The 24,683-nt window shown below is 37.8% G+C and overlaps 2 protein-coding genes across 2 annotated transcripts in view; both read right to left on the bottom strand.

Annotated features, from left to right (window-relative positions):
- Positions 1-8,585, bottom strand: part of LOC139140372 (low-density lipoprotein receptor-related protein 1B-like) — a 49,132-nt gene extending 40,547 nt beyond the window's left edge. The window contains exon 1 of the mRNA XM_070709578.1: positions 8,447-8,585. Within this exon, the coding sequence (XP_070565679.1) occupies positions 8,447-8,538 (92 nt within the window). The 5' untranslated portion in view covers positions 8,539-8,585. The remainder of the gene's footprint in view (positions 1-8,446) is intronic.
- A 6,190-nt stretch (positions 8,586-14,775) lies between these two features.
- Positions 14,776-24,683, bottom strand: part of LOC139140371 (uncharacterized) — a 55,415-nt gene continuing 45,507 nt past the window's right edge. The window contains exons 21-29 of the mRNA XM_070709577.1: positions 24,337-24,446; positions 23,083-23,246; positions 22,578-22,685; positions 22,060-22,168; positions 20,683-20,755; positions 19,748-19,805; positions 19,440-19,510; positions 18,020-18,095; positions 14,776-17,185 (exon numbers count right to left, since the gene is read on the bottom strand). Coding sequence (XP_070565678.1) covers positions 17,051-17,185; positions 18,020-18,095; positions 19,440-19,510; positions 19,748-19,805; positions 20,683-20,755; positions 22,060-22,168; positions 22,578-22,685; positions 23,083-23,246; positions 24,337-24,446 — 904 coding nt within the window. The 3' untranslated portion in view covers positions 14,776-17,050. The remainder of the gene's footprint in view (positions 17,186-18,019; positions 18,096-19,439; positions 19,511-19,747; positions 19,806-20,682; positions 20,756-22,059; positions 22,169-22,577; positions 22,686-23,082; positions 23,247-24,336; positions 24,447-24,683) is intronic.

The raw sequence follows: 24,683 nt of genomic DNA, 5'->3' as shown, positions 1-24,683 counted from the left end.
AGCTATCTTCTCTCAAATTATCTTGGTCATCAAATTATCGTCGACTGAAAACAAGCGGGAATAAAAATTGTGATGAGCTAAACCAGTGATATTCTTAAAGTGTGATTGCATATAAACTGCTCCTATCTACCTGCTGTCTGCGAATACACAAAGGAATGACATGCTTTGCATGCCAACTTTGATTACGCAATCCCATTATCAACTAGATCCTTGTTCACAATTTACCAGAAATGGCATAGCTTTCATCTGCCGCTAGATTTTTGATAGGCCTATGCTGGAGTTAGAAATTTGGCAATACTTTGCCAGATATTTGTTTCGTAGTGTTAATCTTGGGGGGGGGGGGGCAAGACAGCTGATTGAAGACGATCCTGTACAAGTAGTAATAGATGTGAAATATTTGTGCATTAATGATATGCAAACTTATGACCTTTCACTGCATAATATTTGTGTTTAGCCCAATACCAAGACAATACTATAAATGGAATATTGATGGTGCAACAGGGATGTGTTAAACCACAGATGACTTGTCCTAGTATAGAATAACATATTTGATACAGACATCTTATAAAATATATAAAACAGTCATAATCTTAAGGCATTACATGTATTATTAACAGTATCGTTAGTTTTATCAAATTATTTATTTATGTATTATTAAGTATACAAAATAGATCATACGATGCAATTATACCTTTAAAATGTCATGAACATATAAGTCAATTGGAAAAGTTAAGTAATGGGGAAAATATGAAGCTACTAGAATGACAGCCTCTGCCGATGTACAAATGAGTCTCTGTATACGTTTAACACATCAATATTACACCAACAATATTCCATTCAGTGTACGGACTGAAGAGGTACGTCTTGAAACCGCGTTTGAAATGCCGAAGTACACTTCTGAGCTAACGACGAGTTCGAAAAAGACGGTGCACGGACAGAGAACGCTTTCCTGTCATTGCCTTGCGTTATTATCATACGTTACAAGTCAGTGGGATTGGAACTATTGAAAAGATGGGAACTTTGTAATAAAATGTGGGCGACCTAGTAGAACGTGTCACAACATTTTTTCCAAACTTTTTTATAACGTACATTAACCTCACAGTTTGTTATATTGCTCTTGTTATTAGAATTCATGTGACTGCAAGTGTTATGATAAATTGATTGCGCTAATGTACGCTTCATTATTATCCAGAAAAAATTAATAACTTATAATGGGATAATAAAATGAAGTCAAGTCCATTTACGGCATAGACTTCCCTGTCAGCTACGCCATTGAGACTTAGAATTCGCCTGTCAGCTATGACAATGCACGTTGGCTGTGATGACGAGTTAAGTGCCCTCCGCTCTATCGGGTAAGCTGACAGACAAAAGGTAAATGTCATGGAACACAAACTCCTGTGAAATATTAAATATCTAGCATAGTTTCTCTTCCCCGCAAGTGACATTTCTGATCGAGCATTGAGGTCACTATTGTCCCTCTGCCATTGCGCATATTCTGAAGACCTTTAAATCAACAACTTACATATGCATGTTCACTTTGTCCGGGTGGGACTTTTTAATAAATAATTCATAGTTAATCGCCCTCAGTATCAAAGGATCCTCTAAAATACGATTTAACTTAATTATGCCTTTACATAAATACAGGCACACACTGACTGTCGAATTGCTTGGTTTTAGTCGATCGTGTCTCAACTTGTTGACCACAATTGGAATAAAACGTTGTTTTCATTTGGAATTATAGTTTGAGGTGAAATCGCTTGGGCGTCAATCGATAAAAACCTGTTTGCAAAAGCTTGTTTGCCAGTGGAGCAAAATGTTTGCGAAAGGCAAATAAATCTCCAAATAATACAGGACAATAAAAGGAACACAAAAAGAGAAGAAAGTAATAACTCAAAGGACATTCGTTTTTGATCTTTCTTAACACACTCAGTAAAGTCGATTAATTTCTAAACATTATTATGTTTATATGTTCTATCACATAGGGCTGAAGTAATTAAATTCTTTGTCTCGCGACCCTGCTTGCGTTGGTATTTTTTTAGTTTTCATGTGACCAGCACACAGTGTGTAAGGCTTTGCCGCGTTGCCTTTTCCGCATTTAGTGTGTAAAGTTTTTGATGTGCGTTTATCAACCTGTTTTCCGTTCATCTTTCAAATTTTGAGTGGACCCTCTAACACAGAGGGACCGTGGTGGACGCAAACCACAGACTTTAATTACTATGGCCTTATCTAATTAAATTGCGCAGGTTACATTATTCACATGGACTTACACGATTGAACACGCTTTCCCCGTTCTGTGTTGATTAAGTGATCTTCATTAAAGTGTAATTAGACTGGCAATAGCCGGTTGGTGCACAGTCCCTCAACATGCTAATTATGGCCTTCGTTGTGATGACAATTAGACTAGTACTTTATTGTAAAAATGAAAAAATGTTTGACTTCATACAAGCTGCTAATGGCAATGTAAGTACAAACAGGCTGAATCAAAATGGCAAATAAACGACAAAAGTTAACGTTTCATGTACATTTTTCAGTAATGTTGTTACACAAAAAAGGTGATGTATCAGGCAATGACGTTATGAATAGGAGTTTTTATGACACGTTGAACATTTGAGGGATGAATTACGTTTTCATTCAAGTTAATGGGACAAAGTCGGCTATTTTTCATTAATTTGGTTTTATACGAGATACTACTTATATTGTTTGAGTAGTTGAAAGATACTGAATGAATGGGTGACCATGCATATATTCGACCCCGGTTTTAGACAAGTTAAATGAAACCATCATGATCATGACCAATAATTCATTTAAGCAATGGTTTCATTTGTCGTGTCTCAAATCAGGGTCGAATATATGCAAGGTCACCATTCATACAGTATCGTTCAACATGTCAAACAATATAAGGAGTGTCTCGTATCAAACAAAATTCATGAAAAATGGCCGACTTTGTCCGTTGAAGATATCACTCAAATATTGATTAAATTGTCCGACGTTCGTTGCATTATTTATCGTCCAACGATCACAGTAATCAAATACGGATCGGTAGTTGTCAAACACCGGAATGTTTAGGTCAACCCTGCTTAATGACAAGATTGATTCAGGTACCCCGTACGTCTTGTTGACAGATTCACCTATGCACTATCATTTCCCCATCCGATGTCTCACTGATTTAAGTACACTTCGTTTGCTGTTCAAGAGACCGAACTTGGTGTTTATAATTTCAAAATCGAAATTATCCCTTTTGTCATACAGCTTAGCCTATTAGTATTCACTTGTAGGAACAGATCAAGATATGAAGCTGAGTTCATACCCTCGGTTGTTTCCCCAACTTCCAACCAATCAGGACAAATATAATGCAAGTAATCCGACATGCTCGGACCGTCCAGACCAAGCATATCATCAAAACATCTATGCGTGTTGCCAAAACGCCCCGCAAGCAAGTCCCATAGCCGCCGAGAGATTGTTGGAACTCTGCTTCACATGAATACAGAAATAAGTCAGGTTGAAGGGGTGCACAACCTGCACTCAATGGCATGCCGAGAGACTGTCCGACCAGTTAACAAACATGTTGTCCATTAAGAAATTGAGCATCTCAATAAATGTACCTGTGCTGGGCATCCATGTTGTTACTAAAATAACCTGACCTATGTTTGATGGTTGAAAACCGTCGTCTGACTTAGCCATTCATCGCGTTTGAAAACGAAATGGTTGAGCTGATAAAATTTCATCAATATACCAATCTTCACTTATTGTAACTAGCTACCTACAAATGATCCATGTTCCTCCAAGAACGCCCCATAACGAATATGGGAGCTATACGTACGCTCTGTAATTGTTATAATATTATTTTGGTCTGCGTGACTCCGTTCTACATGTATGTAATTATTAAGTGATAGGTCCCTGACCTTCTCAGGACACAAGTACAAATATGAACTCGTTTATTACAACAAACTCTCGCGCCATTTCGATCTGATTTTTTGTTAAAGTCCTCTCGTAGTTCGTGTAACCGCTTGTGCATGTCCTTCTAAATTTGATAACTGAGATTTGATGAAAAACTTTGCCGAATGGCTATGTTCTGAATGGAGAAAGGTGAAAACATTATTTGTCCCATTTAATGCAATTGATCGACGCAGGTAAACCGGTATGTTAGCTATATATAAATGAAGAAACAATGTTATGCATATTATAAATAATGGCCGAATCATATATAATGAGGATGCTGGTCCTTTTATGATCAAACGCCACCGACGGTGACGTAATCCCTATGGAGGTGATGACGTACGTCGATAATGGAGTAGCTACCGGGTCTTCCGTATGGTATATAACAGATAATCAACGTATTTCATCTCAATCGTACAATACCTGTAACGTTCAATCTGTTTTTCATTCTTTTTTCGGTCTTGTGATTTCTATCCACAAAGGTTAAATATATCGAAATTGCTGCTGTTCGGCTTGTCATGTCATTGCAGCGCTGCCTGTATGTCTAATGTCCGATTTTATTGTTGAAGAGTGAGAGTCTAGTGCAGACTGAGTTCGAATTAGTTTATCAACGAAAGAAGTGTGTTGTACACGACACATTGTTTAAGTTAGACCAATAGTTGGTATTTCAATGTACTTTAGGGAGAAAATTAAAAATTGTAATTCATAGAACGCAAAAATGTGAAAATGCTTATCCAAATTACGGTAATTATCCCCAGGATTTATTAGTTTATAACGGATGCAAAGAATTGACATCCAGTGTAGGTTATGGACGCGTCCTCGGTCTTGCGTGGGACCAAAATAACTGCAGTTGAAACGATACGTTAACCCCGTTTTAAAACGAGCTTTATACTGTTCTTGATAAATACTGGTACCACAGCATATTCACGACAAGCCGAAACGTTCCCAAATAACTTACGAAATGGTACTCTTACTCTGGTAAATTTTAATTCAAAAACATACAGAAACGCCTTTCAAAATAGTGGACATGGCGTGGGTTAGCATGTGCGTTCAACGTCCAAGTTTCCTCGCCTCGACGCTTTGCGGACGGGGGTCCGACGATGCAGTTGACTTTTTAGATGACCTCTCTTCTGAAGGTTGCCATTTCGATTCATACAAAATTAATCAATTACACCTACATAGAAAAGGACGACCAATTTTCCAAGAATGACAGTGTGACGTCAAATCTCTAATGAAAGGCAGACAAAGTCATATCACTCATTGTGATGATTCGCAATGATTACTTATTAAGTATGATCCATTTATGTATAATTAAACATTATCGCCTGACCATTTCAATGTATAATTTGTCATAATTGCTTCCAGCCCTGGACGAAGCTTTCTCTGCAGAAACAATATGACATTGTTTCCCAAAGTCACTTTTACAGTACAGTGTGTACTAATCGCGATATTATATCAGAACAGTCATATCACGTGTGATATTTCGATGACAGCCATTGCATTATTTGGTCGGCACTTTGCAGAAGGCAAAATGCATGATTTAGGAGATAGAACAAGAAACTGTATATCATAAACAATAAAATTAACAATAAAATTACAATGTAATTTAAATAGTGACCTTGAACATATTAATAATTGGTGTTTAAATAACAAAATGTGTCCTAATACTGAGAAAACCAAATGCATGTTGGTCACTACTAGGCAAAAACGGTCACACTTGACTAGTTCAGTACTAAACGTTAAACTTGGTAGCAATAATATTGAAAATGTTGATTGTGAGAAACTTCTTGGTGTTACTATTCAGAGTGATTTGTCTTGGGCATCTCATGTCCATAATATTGTGAAGAAAATCAAATGTAAACTATATCTCTTGGCCAGAATAAGGCCATTTCTACCAACCTCAGCGAGGCGCCAGTTTTACAATTGTTTTATTTTACCCTATTTTGACTATTGTCTTAGTATTGGGGTTTGTTGTAGTCAGAAGGATATGGATCGTTTAAACGGTCTTTTAAAACGGGCAATGAGATTAATTTTGGATTGTGACTCTGGCACTCCTCTGTGGAAATGTTTACTCGTTTGAAATGGTATCCACTATCCTATCGTTACAAGTATAAATTAGTTGTGTCTGTCTACAAAGCTCTTTGTGGCATGGCTCCATCTTATATCCGGGACATTGTACGATGCACAAAGATCTTTAAGATCATTCTGTTTTTAATGAAACTTTAAAAGTACCATTTGCCAGAACTGAATTGCTGAAACAATCTTTTAAAGTATCTGCTCCGAGGTTTTATAACGAGTTGCCCACATCAATAAGAGGCTGTACAAGCCTTTCAATTTTTGAACGTGCTTGTTATAAATTTTATTTACAAAGTTTTACTGATGCTGTCACCTTCTGATCATTTTATGTTGTTGTCGATTTTGTTGTGTTGCTGTATGTTTTATGTATTTTAACTTTGCTGTACTGTTGTTTGTTTTTGTATTTTAACTTTCTTTGTGCTCGACCCTTGTAAAAAGAGGCGTATACCTATCAAGGCTATCGAGTTGAAATAAAGATGATGATGATGATTATTATTATTATTATTATTATTATTATTATTATTATTATAAAAAATTAAAATGTGTGAAAACCTTAAGACGGTTTAGCTTAACTTAAGTCGATGAGAGAGAACAGTGTTCGCCATTGATTTTATCAATTTTTCTTTCATTCAGTATACTTTAAGTCGCTTTCGATCGACCCGTTTAAGTCTCTACTAGATAGGGGAACCCAATTCGCACTTTTTATCAAAGGTTTCAACGTGGCGTATATTTTCCTCTTCTTAGAACCGTTAAATACAGACACCCGGACTTCGTTTTCCTGTCATGCAGGTGTACTTTTTTGCGATGGTGTAAAAGTGGAAACTCTAGTGCTCTCTGTTATAACATTTGGTGTGAAATGCCATGATTGCCACTACAGGGTACTTGCACTTACTATGCACATTGTAGTTGATGCGTTCTACATACCCGGGCAAAGTGTGTACTCTGACCAAAGATACTCGATCTATACAAGTGATTTGATTTTTTTTCAAATACATGAATTCGGGAGAGTTGCAAGGCACTTTTGGATTGCTTATTCTTTTTGCAACGTCGGAGTTACTCCCTGGACAAGCCCGTAGGTCAACGCAGAGGTTTACCTGAATATTTAAATGAACCATTGCCCCCTGGTTTCAAATTGCGCAACCCAGCAGGTAAACTGAAGTCCCCTCTCCCTATGAAGCCCGATAGCCCGGCATGCCCTGGTGGAAGACATGACAGCATGATGTCACGCATTTTATAACGCATTGCTGATAGTGTGTTCTTGTATTCAAGGAAGCATACCCGTATGCCGAGTAGAGCATTGCCGCGTGATGCTTAAATATTTACTTAAAATCATTGTTTTGAACAGTGACTATAGCGTAATAAATGCATGGAGCCATCATCGACTGAATAATTTGACAGTGGAAAGGACTAATGTAAAACAAATATTCAATGTTATCAGTTGTTGCCTTTGAAACCGATTCCGATTCAAGATGACTCAGTACGAAAAAGGAAGACTGCAAGCCAAGCCCATGCATAAACTTACCGATGCAGAACAAAATGTATGCAAGTCTACTTAACAATAGAAACACTGTGACATTTAGCACCTCTCAGTCACTCGATTATGCTACAGCAATTATAATTGTAACAGGTCGCTTTTCGAAATTGTGCGCTCTAATTATAGGATATTTCCTATAGAGTCAATACAACATCCAACTGACAACTTTAACATTACGTAAAAGCTCGTCAACCTCTTTAATCTGGTGGACTAGGCGTTATCGATTTCACAAAACCGTCAAAATAGCCCGTTTCGATTGTTTTCTCCACAGAATATCTGATTGGAAAATCGGAAATGACGGTCTGAACGAGTCAGTCGAAAGCAACCAACATGACGCAACAACACAATATTAACAAAGATAACTACCTCCGACATGGACCATCATGAGAATTGTCACTCAAGGGAACAAAACACTCATCTTCTTTAACCTCAAACACAAATATCACTTTCTAAGGACATATATATTTCATAAAGACGTAATAACCGAACAAGAAAAAATAAACAAAACCCCTAATGGATACGTAATGTTTTTGAAATCCTTACAGTTCTATTACGTCTCCCAAAGAATTGTTACCGTACAGAAATGTTAGAAGATTCAGATTTCTTTTCCGCTACATCATAGCTATACCAAAAGATCTTCATAGCTCCATTTGCAATGCTCTTTTGGGCGAACGTACATGGACGCCTTGAACAAGTCCCAAACATCAGCCTTTCATTAAGCGTTCAAGCCTGTCGTCCTATCAGGGACAAAACTAACGAGAAACTAACCAGCCTGTGTAAGCCCTGTATGATACTCCAGGAACGGTTACTGAAGCATCTCTCGTCAGATGACCTTCAGGCTTCAAAGCTGCAGGTCAAACCGATAAAGCGACGAGCACAATTTTTTCAATGTTCACTCACTTTTGCCTGTGTCCATCAAATTCTTCATGGAGATCGCCCAGGATCCAGTTATTGCGGTAAAAAGTGAGGCCTCCCTGTCTTCTGCTGCTCATATTGTAAAAAAATGAATTGACAAAAGCAAAAGTCCAACAGTCTCTAATAAAGCTGCTTATGTTATCCAACGAATAATCAGGATAGTGTTGACACTACTAGTTTTTACTTTCATCGGGTGCGCTACATATTTGAATATGAATACATTATTTGCATAGTAACGCGTAACTCAGTGACGGAAATCGTCACATTATTGAATTTGCCTGGTTGGACATTCGGGTACAATGCACATCAAATGACATTGATGTACAATATCCCTGTCTTCTGCTGCTAATATTGTAAAAATTAATTGACAAAAGCCGCAAGCCCAACAGTCTCTGTTAAAGCTGCTTATATTATCCGACGAATAATCAGCGTGATGTTGGCACTACGAGATTTCACTTTCATCGGGTGCGCAACACATTTTAATATGAATACAATATTTGCATAGTAACGCGCAACTCAGTCGCGGAAAGCGTCGTATTATTGAATTTACTAAGTTGATCATGGGGAATTATTGGGCTCAAAGTGGAAATATCATTTGCACGGATTGAACTGGACTTGATTGTATTGGATTGCAAAGTATGCGATAATTCTTTTGAATTTTTTTAATATCCACATTCATTGTAATCCACTTGTCTCATAAACTTTATCACAATAGCCTGTAAGACCACGTTTGATGGTAGTCAAAATGACAGTTTAGTTAAGTTGTGATAAATTTTTGGTCGTACTCTTGCTGGAACCTGCCATAAAGCGTTGTTTATTGTTATAGATCTTAGTGATCCAATACAAGCTGGGCAGTACATTGTCATCACTGGCTCACTCGCTCAATTAATACAGATGAATACTGATGAATGATTGATAAATTTATTGTCTTCAGACAAGGTCGACAGAGCATACGTATTGTTTCTCGTCTGAATTCAGCTTTAATTGAGTCATCAGACACTGAATATGATAATTGCCTCGTCTGCTGGTACTACAACGAATTCATCATGCAAAGCATCCAGGCATTCATGCACCGGGTTGTCAAAGGCTGTAATTGCGTGGTTGACAGTATTCGAAGAACAAAAAGACGTAGAATGCGGGCTTTCACCGTATCTCTGACTGTACTAAAGGTAGAACGCGCTTCGCGGACATTTTAGGACTCTCAAATTCCTACAATTCTTCTTATCTACCACTTGTAGGGGCTCTTTTTAAAATCCAAAATTTCATCTTTTCCTTAAGAACTATCACAGGGATGGCGGCCATTTTTGATTTCAAATATCGCAAAATGTTGATTAATTTGTTTCGCTAGTTCCAAACTTTGCACTGTGACCCCTGATTTTCATTGTTGATTTAGTAATTGAATGGTTGCAAGTTTTATTTGGGAAAGTTTAAGCATACGTTTTAGTCTTTCCCCTTTCGAGGCGCACACTATCTTAACCTGTCTAAAAAGGAACAAGTCATTTTCAATGACATAGTCCCCGCCAAATATAAATTTTGTCAATGTACTACCGTTAAAGTGCACGTGTGAAAATGTGTTTGTAAATGCACTTTCAAGTCACAAGTCCAGTAGGGGTTGACAGTCACAAGTGTGTGTACACACTTTGTCAGGATATAAGCATTGAAATATGCTGAAACTGCCCTGTGCTCATTTGAGTTAATAAGATTTGAACATGGGAAGAAAAGTGGCTACAATATAGTCACTATAGAGGGCGCTTAGGCAATATTTCGATCAAATTTGGCACAATTGTTCGGCTCAAACACGGGACCGCGTTCACTTTCACTGCCCAGAACAGCTCTTTCAGTCTAACGCCGCCTCTTCTCCTCTGTCACGTCACGCATATGCCGTCCATACATCGTCCTCGTGGTTCTTCAGACTTGTTTATTTGCATCCCAACTCGGCCAATATCGCTTCGAAAGAAAACAATCTAACATTTTTTGCCGTTTTTGCCGAAGTTAGGCGACACTACATAGATTTTTGACGTACTCTTGCATGTCTAGAACCTCCAGGGTTGTATACAGGGCTGCTGAGCTGACGTCACAACCTCTCATTGACCCCAACTAAAAGTGTTAGCTTGATCGGATTTTCACAGTTTTTCTTCGCATAATTTGCGACTAATACTATGAAAATCATTATTTCTTCTTATTTTTTGAAATTATTATAGAAAAATTGTAATTACCCATATATCTGCGTTTCAAAACGCAAAACTGTTAGGGTTAATCGCGTGAGACATGCTTAGTGCGAGATGAAATCACAGGGTTCAAAATGGCGACATTCTAAAAGCGACCTGTCAAACCGCGACAGATTTTTTACCTATCAGTTTGCCTGCACTTTCAGGCAAAACTTCAATTGGCCACCGTGGCGAACGAGGTCCAAATAAAAAAAAGTTCACCAGATATGATTTTCGCCTCTGCTTTCAATCTTGCATTGCCACTGATTCAAATTCGTGTATGGAATTGGATTCTGGAAATTGTGTTGCGTCGCATCGAATTCACATTCGCTTTCGATTCAGAAAATTTCCACATCGAATAATGAGAAATTCTTACATCGTATCACAACAATAATCGACATGACAGACTATTAGGACTATTAGTGCATGAATATTTGAGTTACATCTCTGGACATGCAAAAACAATCTGAATGGCCGCCAGAGAGCCATATTTGGTTGCATCAAAAATAATTTCGTGTGCATATTTGAGTCATAGTGTATTGTCCTGGTGCTAATGTTGAATGAAATCGGTCCATATTAAGGCTGCATAATGCCTTCCAACATGGAACAAAATGGCTCGCATATTGGGTCGTATCCCAAAACAAATTGGTGTGCACATGCCCGCCATAGTATTTTACCCTCGTACCAAGTTTGAAAGAAATCAGTCCAGGTATGTATCTCCGTAGATGTACGGGTGCACGGACCACAGGGGCACACAAGTGACAAGTGAAATATGATAAAATAAAGAACACTGCTATTAAACCTTGTTTTACAAGCCTTTTTTTCCTTGTTCTCTTCTTCCTTGCCCTATATTTCCTCAATTTTTGTGCATTGAGTCTTGACAGACCAGCGGGAAATAAAACACTTGCAAATCGCAGGCTTGTTAGTGTTTTATTTTCTGCTGGTCGGTCAGTATTTTATTGTATTTGTTTTAACTATTGCAGTTTACTATCCTCGATTCATTTTCACTTGCTGCAGTTTTATCCCTCTTTTGAGGTCGTTTGTTATGGATTTTTGGTATCTCTATTCAGGTGCTTTTTAAGTATGTATTAGTTTGTCATCCGTGGGAGGGTAGCTTTTTCAGCTGAAATCGGAAAAAACTTGTTTTGCTAAAAAATGCCACATTGATCATGCTTTCCTCCCCCGAGATCCTATGTGAGAGCGCCACCACGCTGCAGATGATGAAAACAGTGACATGTTCAGTCGTAATACATCAATACATCGTGAAGTTGTAAACGGTGGATTACACATGATGGTTTGCAACCCGCGTGTGTAGGCTTTAATCGAGTGAATTCATCTCGACTTCTCCAGTATATCATCCTTTGTAAAGTCCGTTGCTCGTGAGATGATGATGGTGATAATAATGATGATGATGATGATGATGATGATGATAATGATGATGATGATGATGATGATTTTATTTCTTAAAAGCGCACTACACTGCGTCTCAGTGCTCTTTACAAGGCTAAAAATGTATTTCTAAAAAGGAAAAAACATGAAAAATAAAATGTCTGTCTGGCGAATAAAAGCAAAGTTACTGTAATATTCCTTAAAAAGGTATGCCTTAATACACTTAAAAGAATCGATAGTACAGTTTATGTCAGTATCAAAAGGGAGATCATTCCATAAAATCGGTGCTGCGACTGAAAAGGCACGTGGCCTTAAGTTTTAGTTGTCTTGTTGGTGTCACGCCTCAGTAAAATGAATTTGTCCGTTAAACAAAGGACACGCTTGAAAACACGGACGTCTATCAGTGGACCGAGATAGTCGGGGCATTTGCTGGATATAATTTTGAATGTCTTGAGAATGAGCTTAAATTTAATTCTTTGCTCGATTGGTAGCCAATGGAGCTAATATAAAACAGGTGCTATATGATCAGATTTCCAAGTACCAGTATGAAGTCGAGCTGTAGCAAATAAAGCTAATAAAATTCCAATCAACTCTTTTGAAGTTCTTTTGTTTGCAAACAAAAATAGCGTCAATAACGGTCTATTAAGTTATCAAAAAGATGACTACATTTGATCTGGGAACACTAAAGGTAAAGCCGTAAAATGTTATTAATTGAACACCAAGCAGTTTGTACCAGGTTGACGCTACTCTAAATTTGGACACTGCTTCCTATGCTAAACGCTTGTACTTACAGGCTAGGTAATTGTACGTACTTGCCCGGAAGCACAATATTGATATTGCAATCCTAATTACGATCATTTGATCATTTGATGTAAAACAAACAGTGGCCGAAAGACAGATCTATCTTGCAAAATTTCCCTCCAATCTAGGTGAGAGGTGACTATAAATAGATAAATTGTCTGGTAGTTCTGCTGGAACTCGATTGTCTCTCTGCAAGTTCGAAGACATACAGTGTGAACCACAGACAAGGACAAGGTCGGTGGCAAGTCGAAGACTCGTAAAACGCTGAAAACACTTTAACTGTCTAGTAATTTAAAATGTTGTAGACTACATTTGAAAGCGCCCATTTATAAAGTCAAAGTTCATTTTCATAGCAGACATCAATAAAAAAGGCAATTATAAAGTGAGAAGACGTTGTACAGCGGCTGCTTTGGTTGTGTTTCTTTGTGTGTTTTCCCCTTGCTAGCTGTTTAAGTTTTCGAAACTCTGAGGACGGGAAACATAAATTTTATCATGCGAATTGATTAATTTGATCAATATTCCCAATCAGTGGCATTATTCGGTCAACCATTTTTTCATCCAATAATAAAAGGGACATTAGCTGAACTTTTGACTAAATTTTCACTACTCTGTTTCCGATGTATCAACTACAGAATTTTACTATAATCCGATCATCATGCCAATGCCCGGTGTCTTGAATGCCAACACAGCCTGTATATGTGAAATAACCATTATTATTGTTGATAAATGTATTCTAGTCCGGTGCTGAATACAAATGCAGATTATACTCATATAGGGTATATTTATGAGCTAGGAATTTCTCCATGGTTCAGGGATTCAAACCAGAAACTGCAGATGATACACAGAACAAACAAAATTTAAAAAATGGCCAAAGTTACAGCTCATGGATCTTTAAAGAATGACTGTCGAAACATGGGTAAATTTCATTATTTCATCGGTTCACATGAACTTCACATTAAAATCATTGCGATTTTGAATGAGCTCTGTTAGCACTCTATTTATGAATTGAGAATTACACGCTTAGCGCGGTATCTTCATCGGCCAACCTTGTTTGTTATCAATAAATGCAAATTGGAATTCCAAATTGGGTAAAATGCTAAATTGGTGTTCGTTTTCAAATACGAAAAGCGATGTTTATGACGAAACCTTCAGTTGTGCAATGTTGACAGCAAATTGTTATAAGAAATTGATTTAAACTTGGTAAGTCTCCTGGGTGGAAATGAGGAAGCTTGAGTTACACTACACAGTTGTGGAGGTTAAATTTTGGACAAGACTTTTTTACATAAGATTTGTACTGCAATAATACTGAACGAATGTATATGACATCACAGAAACAGAACATAGTTTAACTCGAAGAGCATACAAGTCTATATACAATACAAACAGGATTCTATCAACAAAAGTGCTGTGTATATACATTTCTAGTTATGACTGTTTAATCATTTGATTCCGAGGGGTCATTCTTCGATCAAGTTCACTACTCCCCTTAGAGGGAGTTGACATGCATGAATTTGACATTCAACATTACTCGTCAGAATCAAGCGATTAATCGTTGGCAAAAGTGTCATAACCAGAAGTGTACATACCCAATACCGCCACTTGTTGTTCATTTCAGAAGTGCAGTTCTGTTCATGATCAAGTTTGTAAAATTCCTCAAATGTATAGACAACCGTTGTAGTGATATTCATACAAAAATCAATGACATTTGTATCAATACCGAGATAGAAAACTGCTAATGTTTTACTGAAACTGCTAATGTTTAACTAATGTCCTATCTTTTCAAACTACATTGATTCGTGTTAGTGTATAGATTCGTTCACTTTTTTTGGTCATTGCCAGTTCTATAAAAAGCTCAAGTAAAATACGTCTCCCATAAAACTATCTTTTGTTAAAGCTGCCGTTCTCAATCTAAGGTTTGCGCATTAGTTGGTACTCTACCCTGTCAACATAGTCTCGTTTTCATTGTTTTGCATTGTTTTTTCTGAACCCCCCAACCCGATTTCCAGCGAACCCCTCGTAAAAATGAAGGCTTTCTAAGTTAGCATAGCTGTTAACATGGTGCGACTGGAATTGACTTGAATTGTCACTAAAGTCGTTATGTATACTGAAGAATACCGCCACCTCACTTGTTAATGGCATACCCAATACGTAATTTCTGCTTGTATAAGGTTAACTGATGAAGATACCGCGCTGAACGTGTTATTCTCAATACATCGATAAGAAAGCACATTCGAGATCGAAATTTATCACAAATTTAATGTAACCAGACGAGTGAATCGATGAAATAATGAAATTTGCCATATTTTGACTATTATTCTTTGATTTCAGGGTGAAAAAATAGTCGGCCGAATAATGTCACGGATTGTTCCAAGGTAGTCAGAAACTTTTCGTAACTTTTCCAGGAACAGAACGAATAGGAGACTAAATAAACCAGAAATGTAGAACTTAGGAATAATAATAAAATGATAAAATTAGAACGTAATAAAGCAGAACAACATTCTCGGCGCATAAGAAAGCTTAACATTTGAATTGCGGAAAATATATTCGTATTACAGTTGAGAGTGTATAAAAAATATAAAGATGAAGTATGTTCATAAAGTTGAAGGTCTTTAGTAATGTACATTTGAAGGACAAAGGAGACCCCTTTCGAATTCTGGAGCAGTGATTCCCTTATACATGGAAGTGAACTTCAGTTTAGAACTTGGTGAAGCAATTGAAACATCTGCGCAAAAAGAGAAATCATTACAAGTCAATACATTATGTGATACTTAAAAGTTGTCACACAGTAAACAATCAGAAAATCATATCGTAATGACGATAAAGGCATTTGAAGGCATCATTATAAAATCTATAAAAGTACAAAAACTGAGCCACCTTTTGGACCAGTATGAAAATATTTGGTGCCTAAACTTAACAGCACTGTTGCTAGAAAATGCTTCACAAATATATGTTTACATTTATTCCTTACTCCTAGAGATTTTTTTTTATTATACCACAGGCCTCTTTTACCTAAACCAGTAAAGTGTGGACCGTTTGTGGGTTTTTTGGGTTTGTTTGTTGTTTTTTTTTTTTGGGGGGGGGGGCAGAGTGATATTTTCTCTCATAGTAAATATGCCTTAATAAATATCTACTTACAAATATGGCAAGATTGCAATATTCTAACAGGATCCTGAATTAAATATTTTTTTCCACTGTGACCCTTCCCTAAAACATCTAATGGTCTACCCACATGGGCAGTTTAGATCATACTTTGTTCTGATCTGACACTTCTCCCAAAGTGGTAAGGACAATCACACTTATAAGGCACATTCACCATTGAAAACGGTCAGCGTTGCTTGCTGTATTCGAGGATTTTTTCGAAAGCAGGAGCTTACATTTTAAATGCACGTTGAGCATGGCAGCGAATTAGAAAGAATCGCCGATTTATCCGATAAATTTGAATATTTCTTGGTTTCTTTTCGTGCTGTAAGGTGACCAAAAAGCAAGTTAATTTACATATTCACATTGTCACATTGGATACGTGTAAAAGGTACGCTGGATTGGTCCTGACACGAGAGGCATGATGATAAGTTTAAAACGGGTCCTTCCCGACCCAGGCCTTCGGTAAAGGAGGTAGCGATGGTGCGGATTATTACGTAATGGTTATTGCTAGGACAGTGTTCATTAACCGAGTGTTTATATCAGTCATATCACCTAATGATGACGTCATACATTAAAAAAATCTACGTGTGCGAAACACGGTTCCTACGTTTTGGCGGAGGGAGGGGCTAGTCATATCTAACTTCGTTCTTTTGTGTCCGATACGGATCGGTTTTCACTGATAGCCTGTACACTCTTATGAAATAGGTATATCTATGAGAATATACACTCGCGTGCAAGAGTTTTTCATAATTAGTGGTGACAAATATGATGCAAGACCCTTTAAACGCTTTAAATGTAATAAATGAAAGGAATTTCAATCGGTAGAGGGAGAAGGAGGTCTTCGCCAAACCGAAGACACTGAAGTTCGCATACGCGAGTTTTATAATCGGCAGGCCATCAACACATTCCAGCAATTATATTGTAAATGACGAAAAATATCCCGACAAGCACGCGTAGGCTGTCCAGTATATTGCACACGCCGGGAGTACCGCGATTTCGCCATCTGAATTCGTGGTAGATACCAACGGAATGTACCACAGTGAGCTTGTCATCATGGAGAGTAAACTCTTGTCGCCAGAAAAATTCCGATTTCGTACATAAACTCAAAAAATTCAAACACTGTAATAATTGAGAGTCCGATGTACAGGCCCAGTGTTCCACCTATGTCACTGAAAAGAGATTCCACCTGCAATAGATGATATAAGACGAAAAGGGTTAAGAAAGTCTGAGATAAGAGGTTTGTTATTTCAGCAATAAACCACCAAACAACTGGTATAAACCGAGAGAGGTTTTGACCAGTGCAGGAGTTCTAGTAGCGATTGAGGTGGTGTATGGCCATTGTATCGATATCATCATAGCATATTGAAACTCTGGTGTGAAACGTAAAAAAAATATTTTTTTCTCTTGCTGAGAGTTCGTGCGTGTTCCAACTGAGCAATGTCGTGGATAAAGTACGGCTCTTTCCATGTATCGACCAATCAGAAGGCTGCATTCGCGTCATTGATATACCTGAATGGTTTAGTACAAATGTAATACGTTTTGTGTGCCCTGCCACAGGTGACGCGGTGAAATTCCAAAATCAAATTTCTTGTTTACACATGAACCTGACCACCCTAATCTAATCATAGACCCTTTCTCGAGAGTCTATGGTCTAATCAAGTACACTAATATCAATAATCAAGCGTCTGTAAATACACAGATTAAGCTAGCATTGTATTCGGAAAAATTATTTATAATTTACCCATAGACTCCAATGTATAACGAATCAACATTTCGGTGAAATTCCAAAATCAATTTTATTTTTGCCGTCACTCCATACAGACCTTCGTAAAATTTGACCCCTGCCCCAATTATTGATAGTAAAATTTGACCCCATCCTAAAAATTTTCGTAAAAGTCACCCCTTGATTTCAACCGACACCCCCCCCCGTCAAAAAACGAATGCTCCCTTACCCTGCCATGCGGTCTGAAGAAGGTAGTGTTAATGAGGCCCGGAGAAAGCGTATACGTAATTCACTTACCGGAATATCTGGGTTTTCACTAATCAGCTCGTAATTCAGTGCATCGAAGTAGATCACAAGACTAGCTAGATTCATGCTGAAATAAAAGGACAATTGAACAAAAACATAATCAGTCAAGTGTAAATGTTTGTGCCAAGGGTTGCGATTTTCCTACCTATGGTAAATTTTCGGTTCAAATATTGACCAGAAGAAGAGACTTGTTGATGTTTTGCCAAAAGGAGATGCAACATTATGTCCTGAAGCCGTTTGAGCCGTTTATGTTTTTGCGTTCTAATATCCTGCGTTGGAAGAGCATGAGTAAAGTCTTTTTATATATCGAACACAATAATATTTGCTCGTTTTGAGTAATTGTTATAGTAAATCGCTGAAATTTCTATCAACAACGTGCTTTGCACATCTCCATTGCGTAATCACGCGGTTAATCTAAAATCGCGTTCGATGATTGGACATACGTGAACGCGTTGTATGAAGAGTTACTGACCGAGAAATGCCGGAACCTTCAGGAAGTTTGTTTTACATGTCCGAGCTTGTCACTCACGTCGACGCGTTAAATTTGATTGGGACAGCCGGCGAATTTGTCCGTCTTGTGTTCCGATTAAAGCCCTCTCTTAACGGTCAGACTAAAACCGGCAGCCGACTACTTCTCTGCACACTAGTCAGGTGAGATTTTTTTATTCACCTGTCGCGAATTGTGTTACAAATTTCCACGCATCGCGGGACATCATGTTGAGCGGCTTTATCGATATCGGCTTTTAGGTGAGGTCAGTCAAAATTTTCAGCTTCATCGGCGGAGTTGTTCCCGCAATTTTATCCTGAAAGTTAAGTTGTTAGTTCGCTTGTTTCATCGTAGCGTTTGTTTGTTTGTGTGTTAACCATGGCAAGATGTGTACTACTAAGCTTCCTCCGGTTGAAACTTTTGTTAATCTCTCCCTTTCATACTGCTTAATGTGACAAAATAAGTCAGAAATTACTGTCGCTATTTATATCGAAATATTTAACAATATTCGCCGTCTATGAGTAATTAAAATAAATATTATACACGAGTTGGCGGGCCCTCGCGGTAGTAGACCATTTAGCATACTAATGACCATGATCGATGAATGCCTTAAAATGACCTTGAGTGTAAAAAAACTATTTTTTTATTCTGACAGGAATGTTATACTGTTTGAATTGTTATTGATTAAAATTAATTATGAGATGCACCTAAACACTGATGAAAAAAAATGAGTACTACTAGTTTTAACACTCGTCGTCATCAATGACTCCCATATGCCTTGCAAGTTTATGAACATTAAGTCATTTTGCCCATACTTCCTGTTCTCTAGTAACTGTTCACCGTCAAAATTGTATGTGTTAAACCCTCCCCCCCCCATAGTTTCATTGCCAAGTAAAAATTCATTTTACTGATACCGACACTTACTTTGCGGTCTCCATGTCATTAATGTTTCGTGTTTTGTTATTTGTCGACTGCAGAGATCTCAACAAAGGTTTCTATAACAAGTAAAAAAAACAAAGTCAAACTTGATTTCATGAATTTCATATGTACAGTGAAATATTTACCATGGCGTCTATGTTCCTTCATGAATTATAAATCTATCATTTTTCACAGCTGTTCACAAATTTCTTTCCTTTTAACGGATACAATGATATACCGTACATACTGCATGCATGCCCTAAGTTAATTCAAATAATAGTTGCATGCCGAGCTGGTGAGATTGTAAAACTTACCAGATACACTTCTGCCGGCCATGCTGACTGTGATGCTGTATACGTGTAGTGTTTGTCCCTGTGTCAATATAAAAAAATGCCATACCCTAACATCAGTACATTGGGAGCCGATTGTCATGTATTTGTATTGATAGAGAGGGTGACAAAAGGATCAAAATGATGATGATGATAATAAAAAATGACAAATGAAAAATGTGATTGTGATGGCACTAGTATAAAATAAAAGGGACAAAGTCATGATATAAAACATTTCAATTATTGTAAGTCATGTAAAATGTCATAGACGCTGTTCTTTTAAATTGAAATATATGTCAATATTTTGTTGGCACCATTTCAGGTTGAGGCCAAGACATTAGTGTCAGGCACAAGGATGATACTGCTCATGGATAATGATGCATTATGTTTCAGTTTGCAGAATAAAATAAAGCACTATTTCCAGGAAACTCATTATGTCCCTTTAATTAGCTGCGAGTGCTCGGCAGACAACGAGGAATTGCGTTGGTTTATACACGGTCCGGACCGTGGTTGATATTCACTGATACCTGGAGCTGATAGTTAGAGTTGATTATGCCGCCATGAGCATTCGAATCAGTTACGCTTGCGCCACAACTCTACGACTCTTCTCAGGCTCGCTCGGTGACCCAGATTCTCTGTTTGGGTTGCTGTCGCTTCCGCCCGGAGAAGACGGAACGAGAAAAAGCGACAGCGCCCCCAGTAGAGAGTCTGGGTCACCGAGACTACGACTCTTCTCAGTGTCGTAGGAATTTACATGCTTCGATAGAAAGTGTTCTTTTGCCAGTGTTTAGGGCTATCCTGTAGTATAAATTACAACTTGCCAAGCAAGAGCTGAAACAAAACGTCCAGCGTTGGAAAGGTAAACTATATCTTCCGGTATGTCGAACCACCGACAATTAGACGTTAAACATAAAACTTACCAGCAGGGTACAGGACAGCCACAATCAAGCATGTTCTTTTGGAAAAGAAAATGCATCAGTTGTTGACATAAATCTGCAGAAAAACAGACAACAGAGAAAATAAGCGAAGTACGATCACGATAATAATTAGGACGAGTTCTCATTTCGATGGACTCGCGAACTACGTACACAAGAAGACTCCAATCGGGTTTGCAGTATGACACGTGCTGACGGACATGGCTTATGCACACTTAATTTCGTTGATGGGTTCAGAAGCTATGCATTGCAATATACTAACATTATTATTCTACTGGTGAGTTTTCTATTTGAGAATGTGCTTTTGTATTTGTCATCCATCTTCGTTTTACAAACTGCCATTTAAAGACGCTGTTGGTGTCTATACAGCTAATGGCAAATTTTGTTTCCTTTGGCAAGATCTCTTGACATGATTGGTCGGTCAGAGAGAAGAAATGATTCGAGAAAATGCACCGGCCTTTAAAGATTAAACCGATACTTAAACAAGTCGAATCATAAGAAATATAGCCATTTCCATCAACATAGCACAAGTAGCTTTAGTACAAAAAGTGAAATTGAAGTTGGTCAACGGAAAAATCTGCATTATTGCTACGTTCAAATCCTGGGCTCATACAAGATTACTGAATGTATATACGCTGTAACCAAATAAAATATTGCACACTTTACTTGCATGGTAGACTTTATTTGCGATCACCAGGGATTATTGCAAATATAACCACGTGAACACATTTTTGACACGATGTTATGAATAACATGCAGGCAAAAATTGATTTCACTGGTGTTCTCATTAGTGCTTTTGCAGTGTGTGTGACTTCTGAAATAGGGCCTTCTTTCTGGATAAACACATTTATTGTTTATTCGCATGTTCTTTAGCATGACACGTTTATTTCAAACAACTATTGATTGAAAAAAATCAAATCTAACGAAGACGCCCTTAACATGCCACAAATTAATCTGATGGCATAACCATTCGAAAGTGGACGCGTAGCGTGCTTGTAACATAACGTAGCAAGGCTCAAGAACAATAAATAATTTCTCGTAGGTGAATATAGTCTCGCTGATAACGACTTCACTCAATGCACCACGCGACGTCACGGTTTAATAAAAGCCTGTAACACACTCACACACGGACAGACAGACATCGCTACTTCATGATTAGCTCACGTGTGTGAACACGTGAGCTAATGTTTCCCTACTACGATATTTTTCGTCCGGAATTCGTCTAGGGATACAAACCCAATAAGCCATGGAGTTTTGCAAAAATCTCGGTCACACTAGTCATGGATTAACATCAAATCACGTTAAACTATAACACGAAAAAACGCGTATTGTCATACTCTGAGTAACAGACCACTCGCTTACCTTGTGTTTTGTTAAGAAGGGAGCATGGCGGTATTCCTTCCATTCGGAATTTTTGAGAGCATCCACATTCCTGGGCTATTTTACTTCGAAGACAATAGTCTTGGCAGGCCTGGAGTATTGTTCAATAATATTCAGTTAAAATCCTCCACTAACATATCCAACACAAGACTGATTTATTCATATAGCAACCGACACTTGGTTGAATTCAATTCAATGAAAACTTATTGCGAATATATATATATATATATATATATATATATATATATATATATATATATATATATATATATATTGCGAATATATATATATATGTAAAACAGAGAAATGTTAAAATTTATTTTAACTAATCGACAACAAAAATTGTAATATTATGTCAGACTTGTAATTCTGTCCTTCAAACTTACTTCAAGTTCGAGACCCTTGCTGTTGACGCTATTGGAACGGGAGCGTCCACAGTTTTTACAAAGGTTCAAGTATAATTGGTCGACTGCTTGTGCGAAGAGCGGAAGTCTACATACCTCTAACTTGTATCGGTAATCACTACCGTGATAAGTATTCTCTCCTTGTTTCGTATGTTGGTCACCCTCACATTCTCCATAAGGATCCGGTAATCTTGTAACTACATGCTGTCAAAATGTATTAATGTGTCACTCGGGTAGGTTGAGTATGCTTATATGCAATTCTAGATATGAATTCGACGTGTTTAATTTTAGCACCATAAAAGGACCCTCCCACAACATCATCGTAAAAGACGGGTTTCAACGGAACTCTTTAAAATTGGTCGACAGGTTGAGAGACTTTTCCCCTAATACATTATTTTCAGTGATTTAGTGTGAACCTGATATCTTGACTTTGTTGTTCTGCCTTATCGTTTCGACGGTCTTAGTCTGACTAATAAACATCATGGAGGCGGTGACAGGATCATAATGAAGATACCAAATTTTGGTGCTGCTACATATACCTTACAAGTGCCTAGACCCTGGTTGTCAGCTGTAATCGACAGACAGAGAAGTAAGTACCAACCTCTTTTATCGCCAGTGAAGTGACTGTACCCGGTTTGATAGTTATTCCCTCGGTGATGGGGAAACTGGGAACGTCGTAGGGCACGATGCTCACACGCGCACCGGCATCTCGTCCGTAAATGCTGATGTATTCTGACTGCTCGAGGAACAGTGTCAGTTTTAACCCTGTGTAGTTGAATTTGAATATTAAATATAGAGTGAATGAATGTCATTAATTAGGAGATATACGCAATGACACCATGGCCGAGCAAAACTCTGTGTCAAACATCCAGAAGTAGTATGGAGCTGCCTTTACGTATATGAAGATATGAGGTAAGTGCGAGCAGAGCTGGGGTACGAGGTAAGTGCTGTGAGGGCTTTGGTACGAGGTAAATGCCGCAAGAGTTGGGGTACGAGGTAAGTGCTATAGGAGCTAGGGTATGAGGTAAGTGCTTTGAAAGCTGGGGAACAAGGTAAGTGTTATAAGAGTTGAAGTACGAGGTAAGAGCTATAAGAGCTGGGTTTGAGGTAAGTGATATCAAAACTGGGATACGAGGTAAATGTTGTAAGAGTTTGGGTATGTGGTAAGAGCTATAGGAGCTAGGGTACGAGACAAATGTTAAAGAGATGGGGAAAGAGGCAAGTGCTATAAAAGTTGGGTATGAGGTAAGTGCGATAAAAGTTAGAGTATGGGTTAACTGCGATAAGAGCTGGGGTATGAGGTACATGCAATAAGACCTTTTATACAATATTCAGATTCACACTCACAGGTATGATTTTGCGATCAAAGCAATAAAATCTGAAGCGAGCATTTACCATACGATTCTCTTTAAGGTCATCCAAAGAATTTGATGCCATGATTGCGAAACATGCTTTTGCTTAGGAAGGCAGGTAAGCACATAGTTCCGTATGACAATACTGTGAACTGCCCATAAGATCTTGGTGTCCGACTTGGACAGTTTTCGAAAACAAATTACGGTTGAACGATAAAGTAATCCCTGCTTCAGTTGACAAGAGGAAAATACACAAGGAAAAAAATACTAAATCATCGCATTTCATATTTTGGTTGGCAAATCTGGTCGATTTTTAATAGAACTTTATTTCTTAAACATATAATGGATACTTTGGGATGCCAATTTTCTCTTTGTCATAACCACAGTCCCTTCAGGACAGTGTCATGACGGACTGTACAGCGCCTAATCGACTAGTTCGCAATCTTTAATCTGTAGACGGTTGGGACACCAATCTTTAGACGACATCATTTCCATCCACTCACCGTAACTACTGCCAGTCCTGGTTGCATGGAACACTGGTAGCCCGTCTCTCCCATGATTGAATTTGAAACAATTCCCGTACATATGATCTTGAAATGTGTAAAAATCTTGACTGCAGGAGAAAATTATATATATATATATATATATATATATTATATATATATTATATACTGTCATTCATTCTGTTATCAATGGAGAGACAGAAGTTACTATTACGTTGTACTGAAGGGTGATATAGCCACTATTTTGTTCACCAATAATTTTCGTTATTTTCTCTAACAGTGAAACTTATATATGATGAGATTACGACAAAAAATCAATATGTCACCAGATTAATTTGGCAGCTAGA

The sequence above is a fragment of the Ptychodera flava genome, chromosome 9 (assembly GCF_041260155.1).
Source record: "Ptychodera flava strain L36383 chromosome 9, AS_Pfla_20210202, whole genome shotgun sequence".
Taxonomy (NCBI): Eukaryota; Metazoa; Hemichordata; class Enteropneusta; family Ptychoderidae; genus Ptychodera; species Ptychodera flava.
Note: the sequence above shows the minus strand (reverse complement) of the source record. Positions and strands in the feature narration are given on the sequence as shown.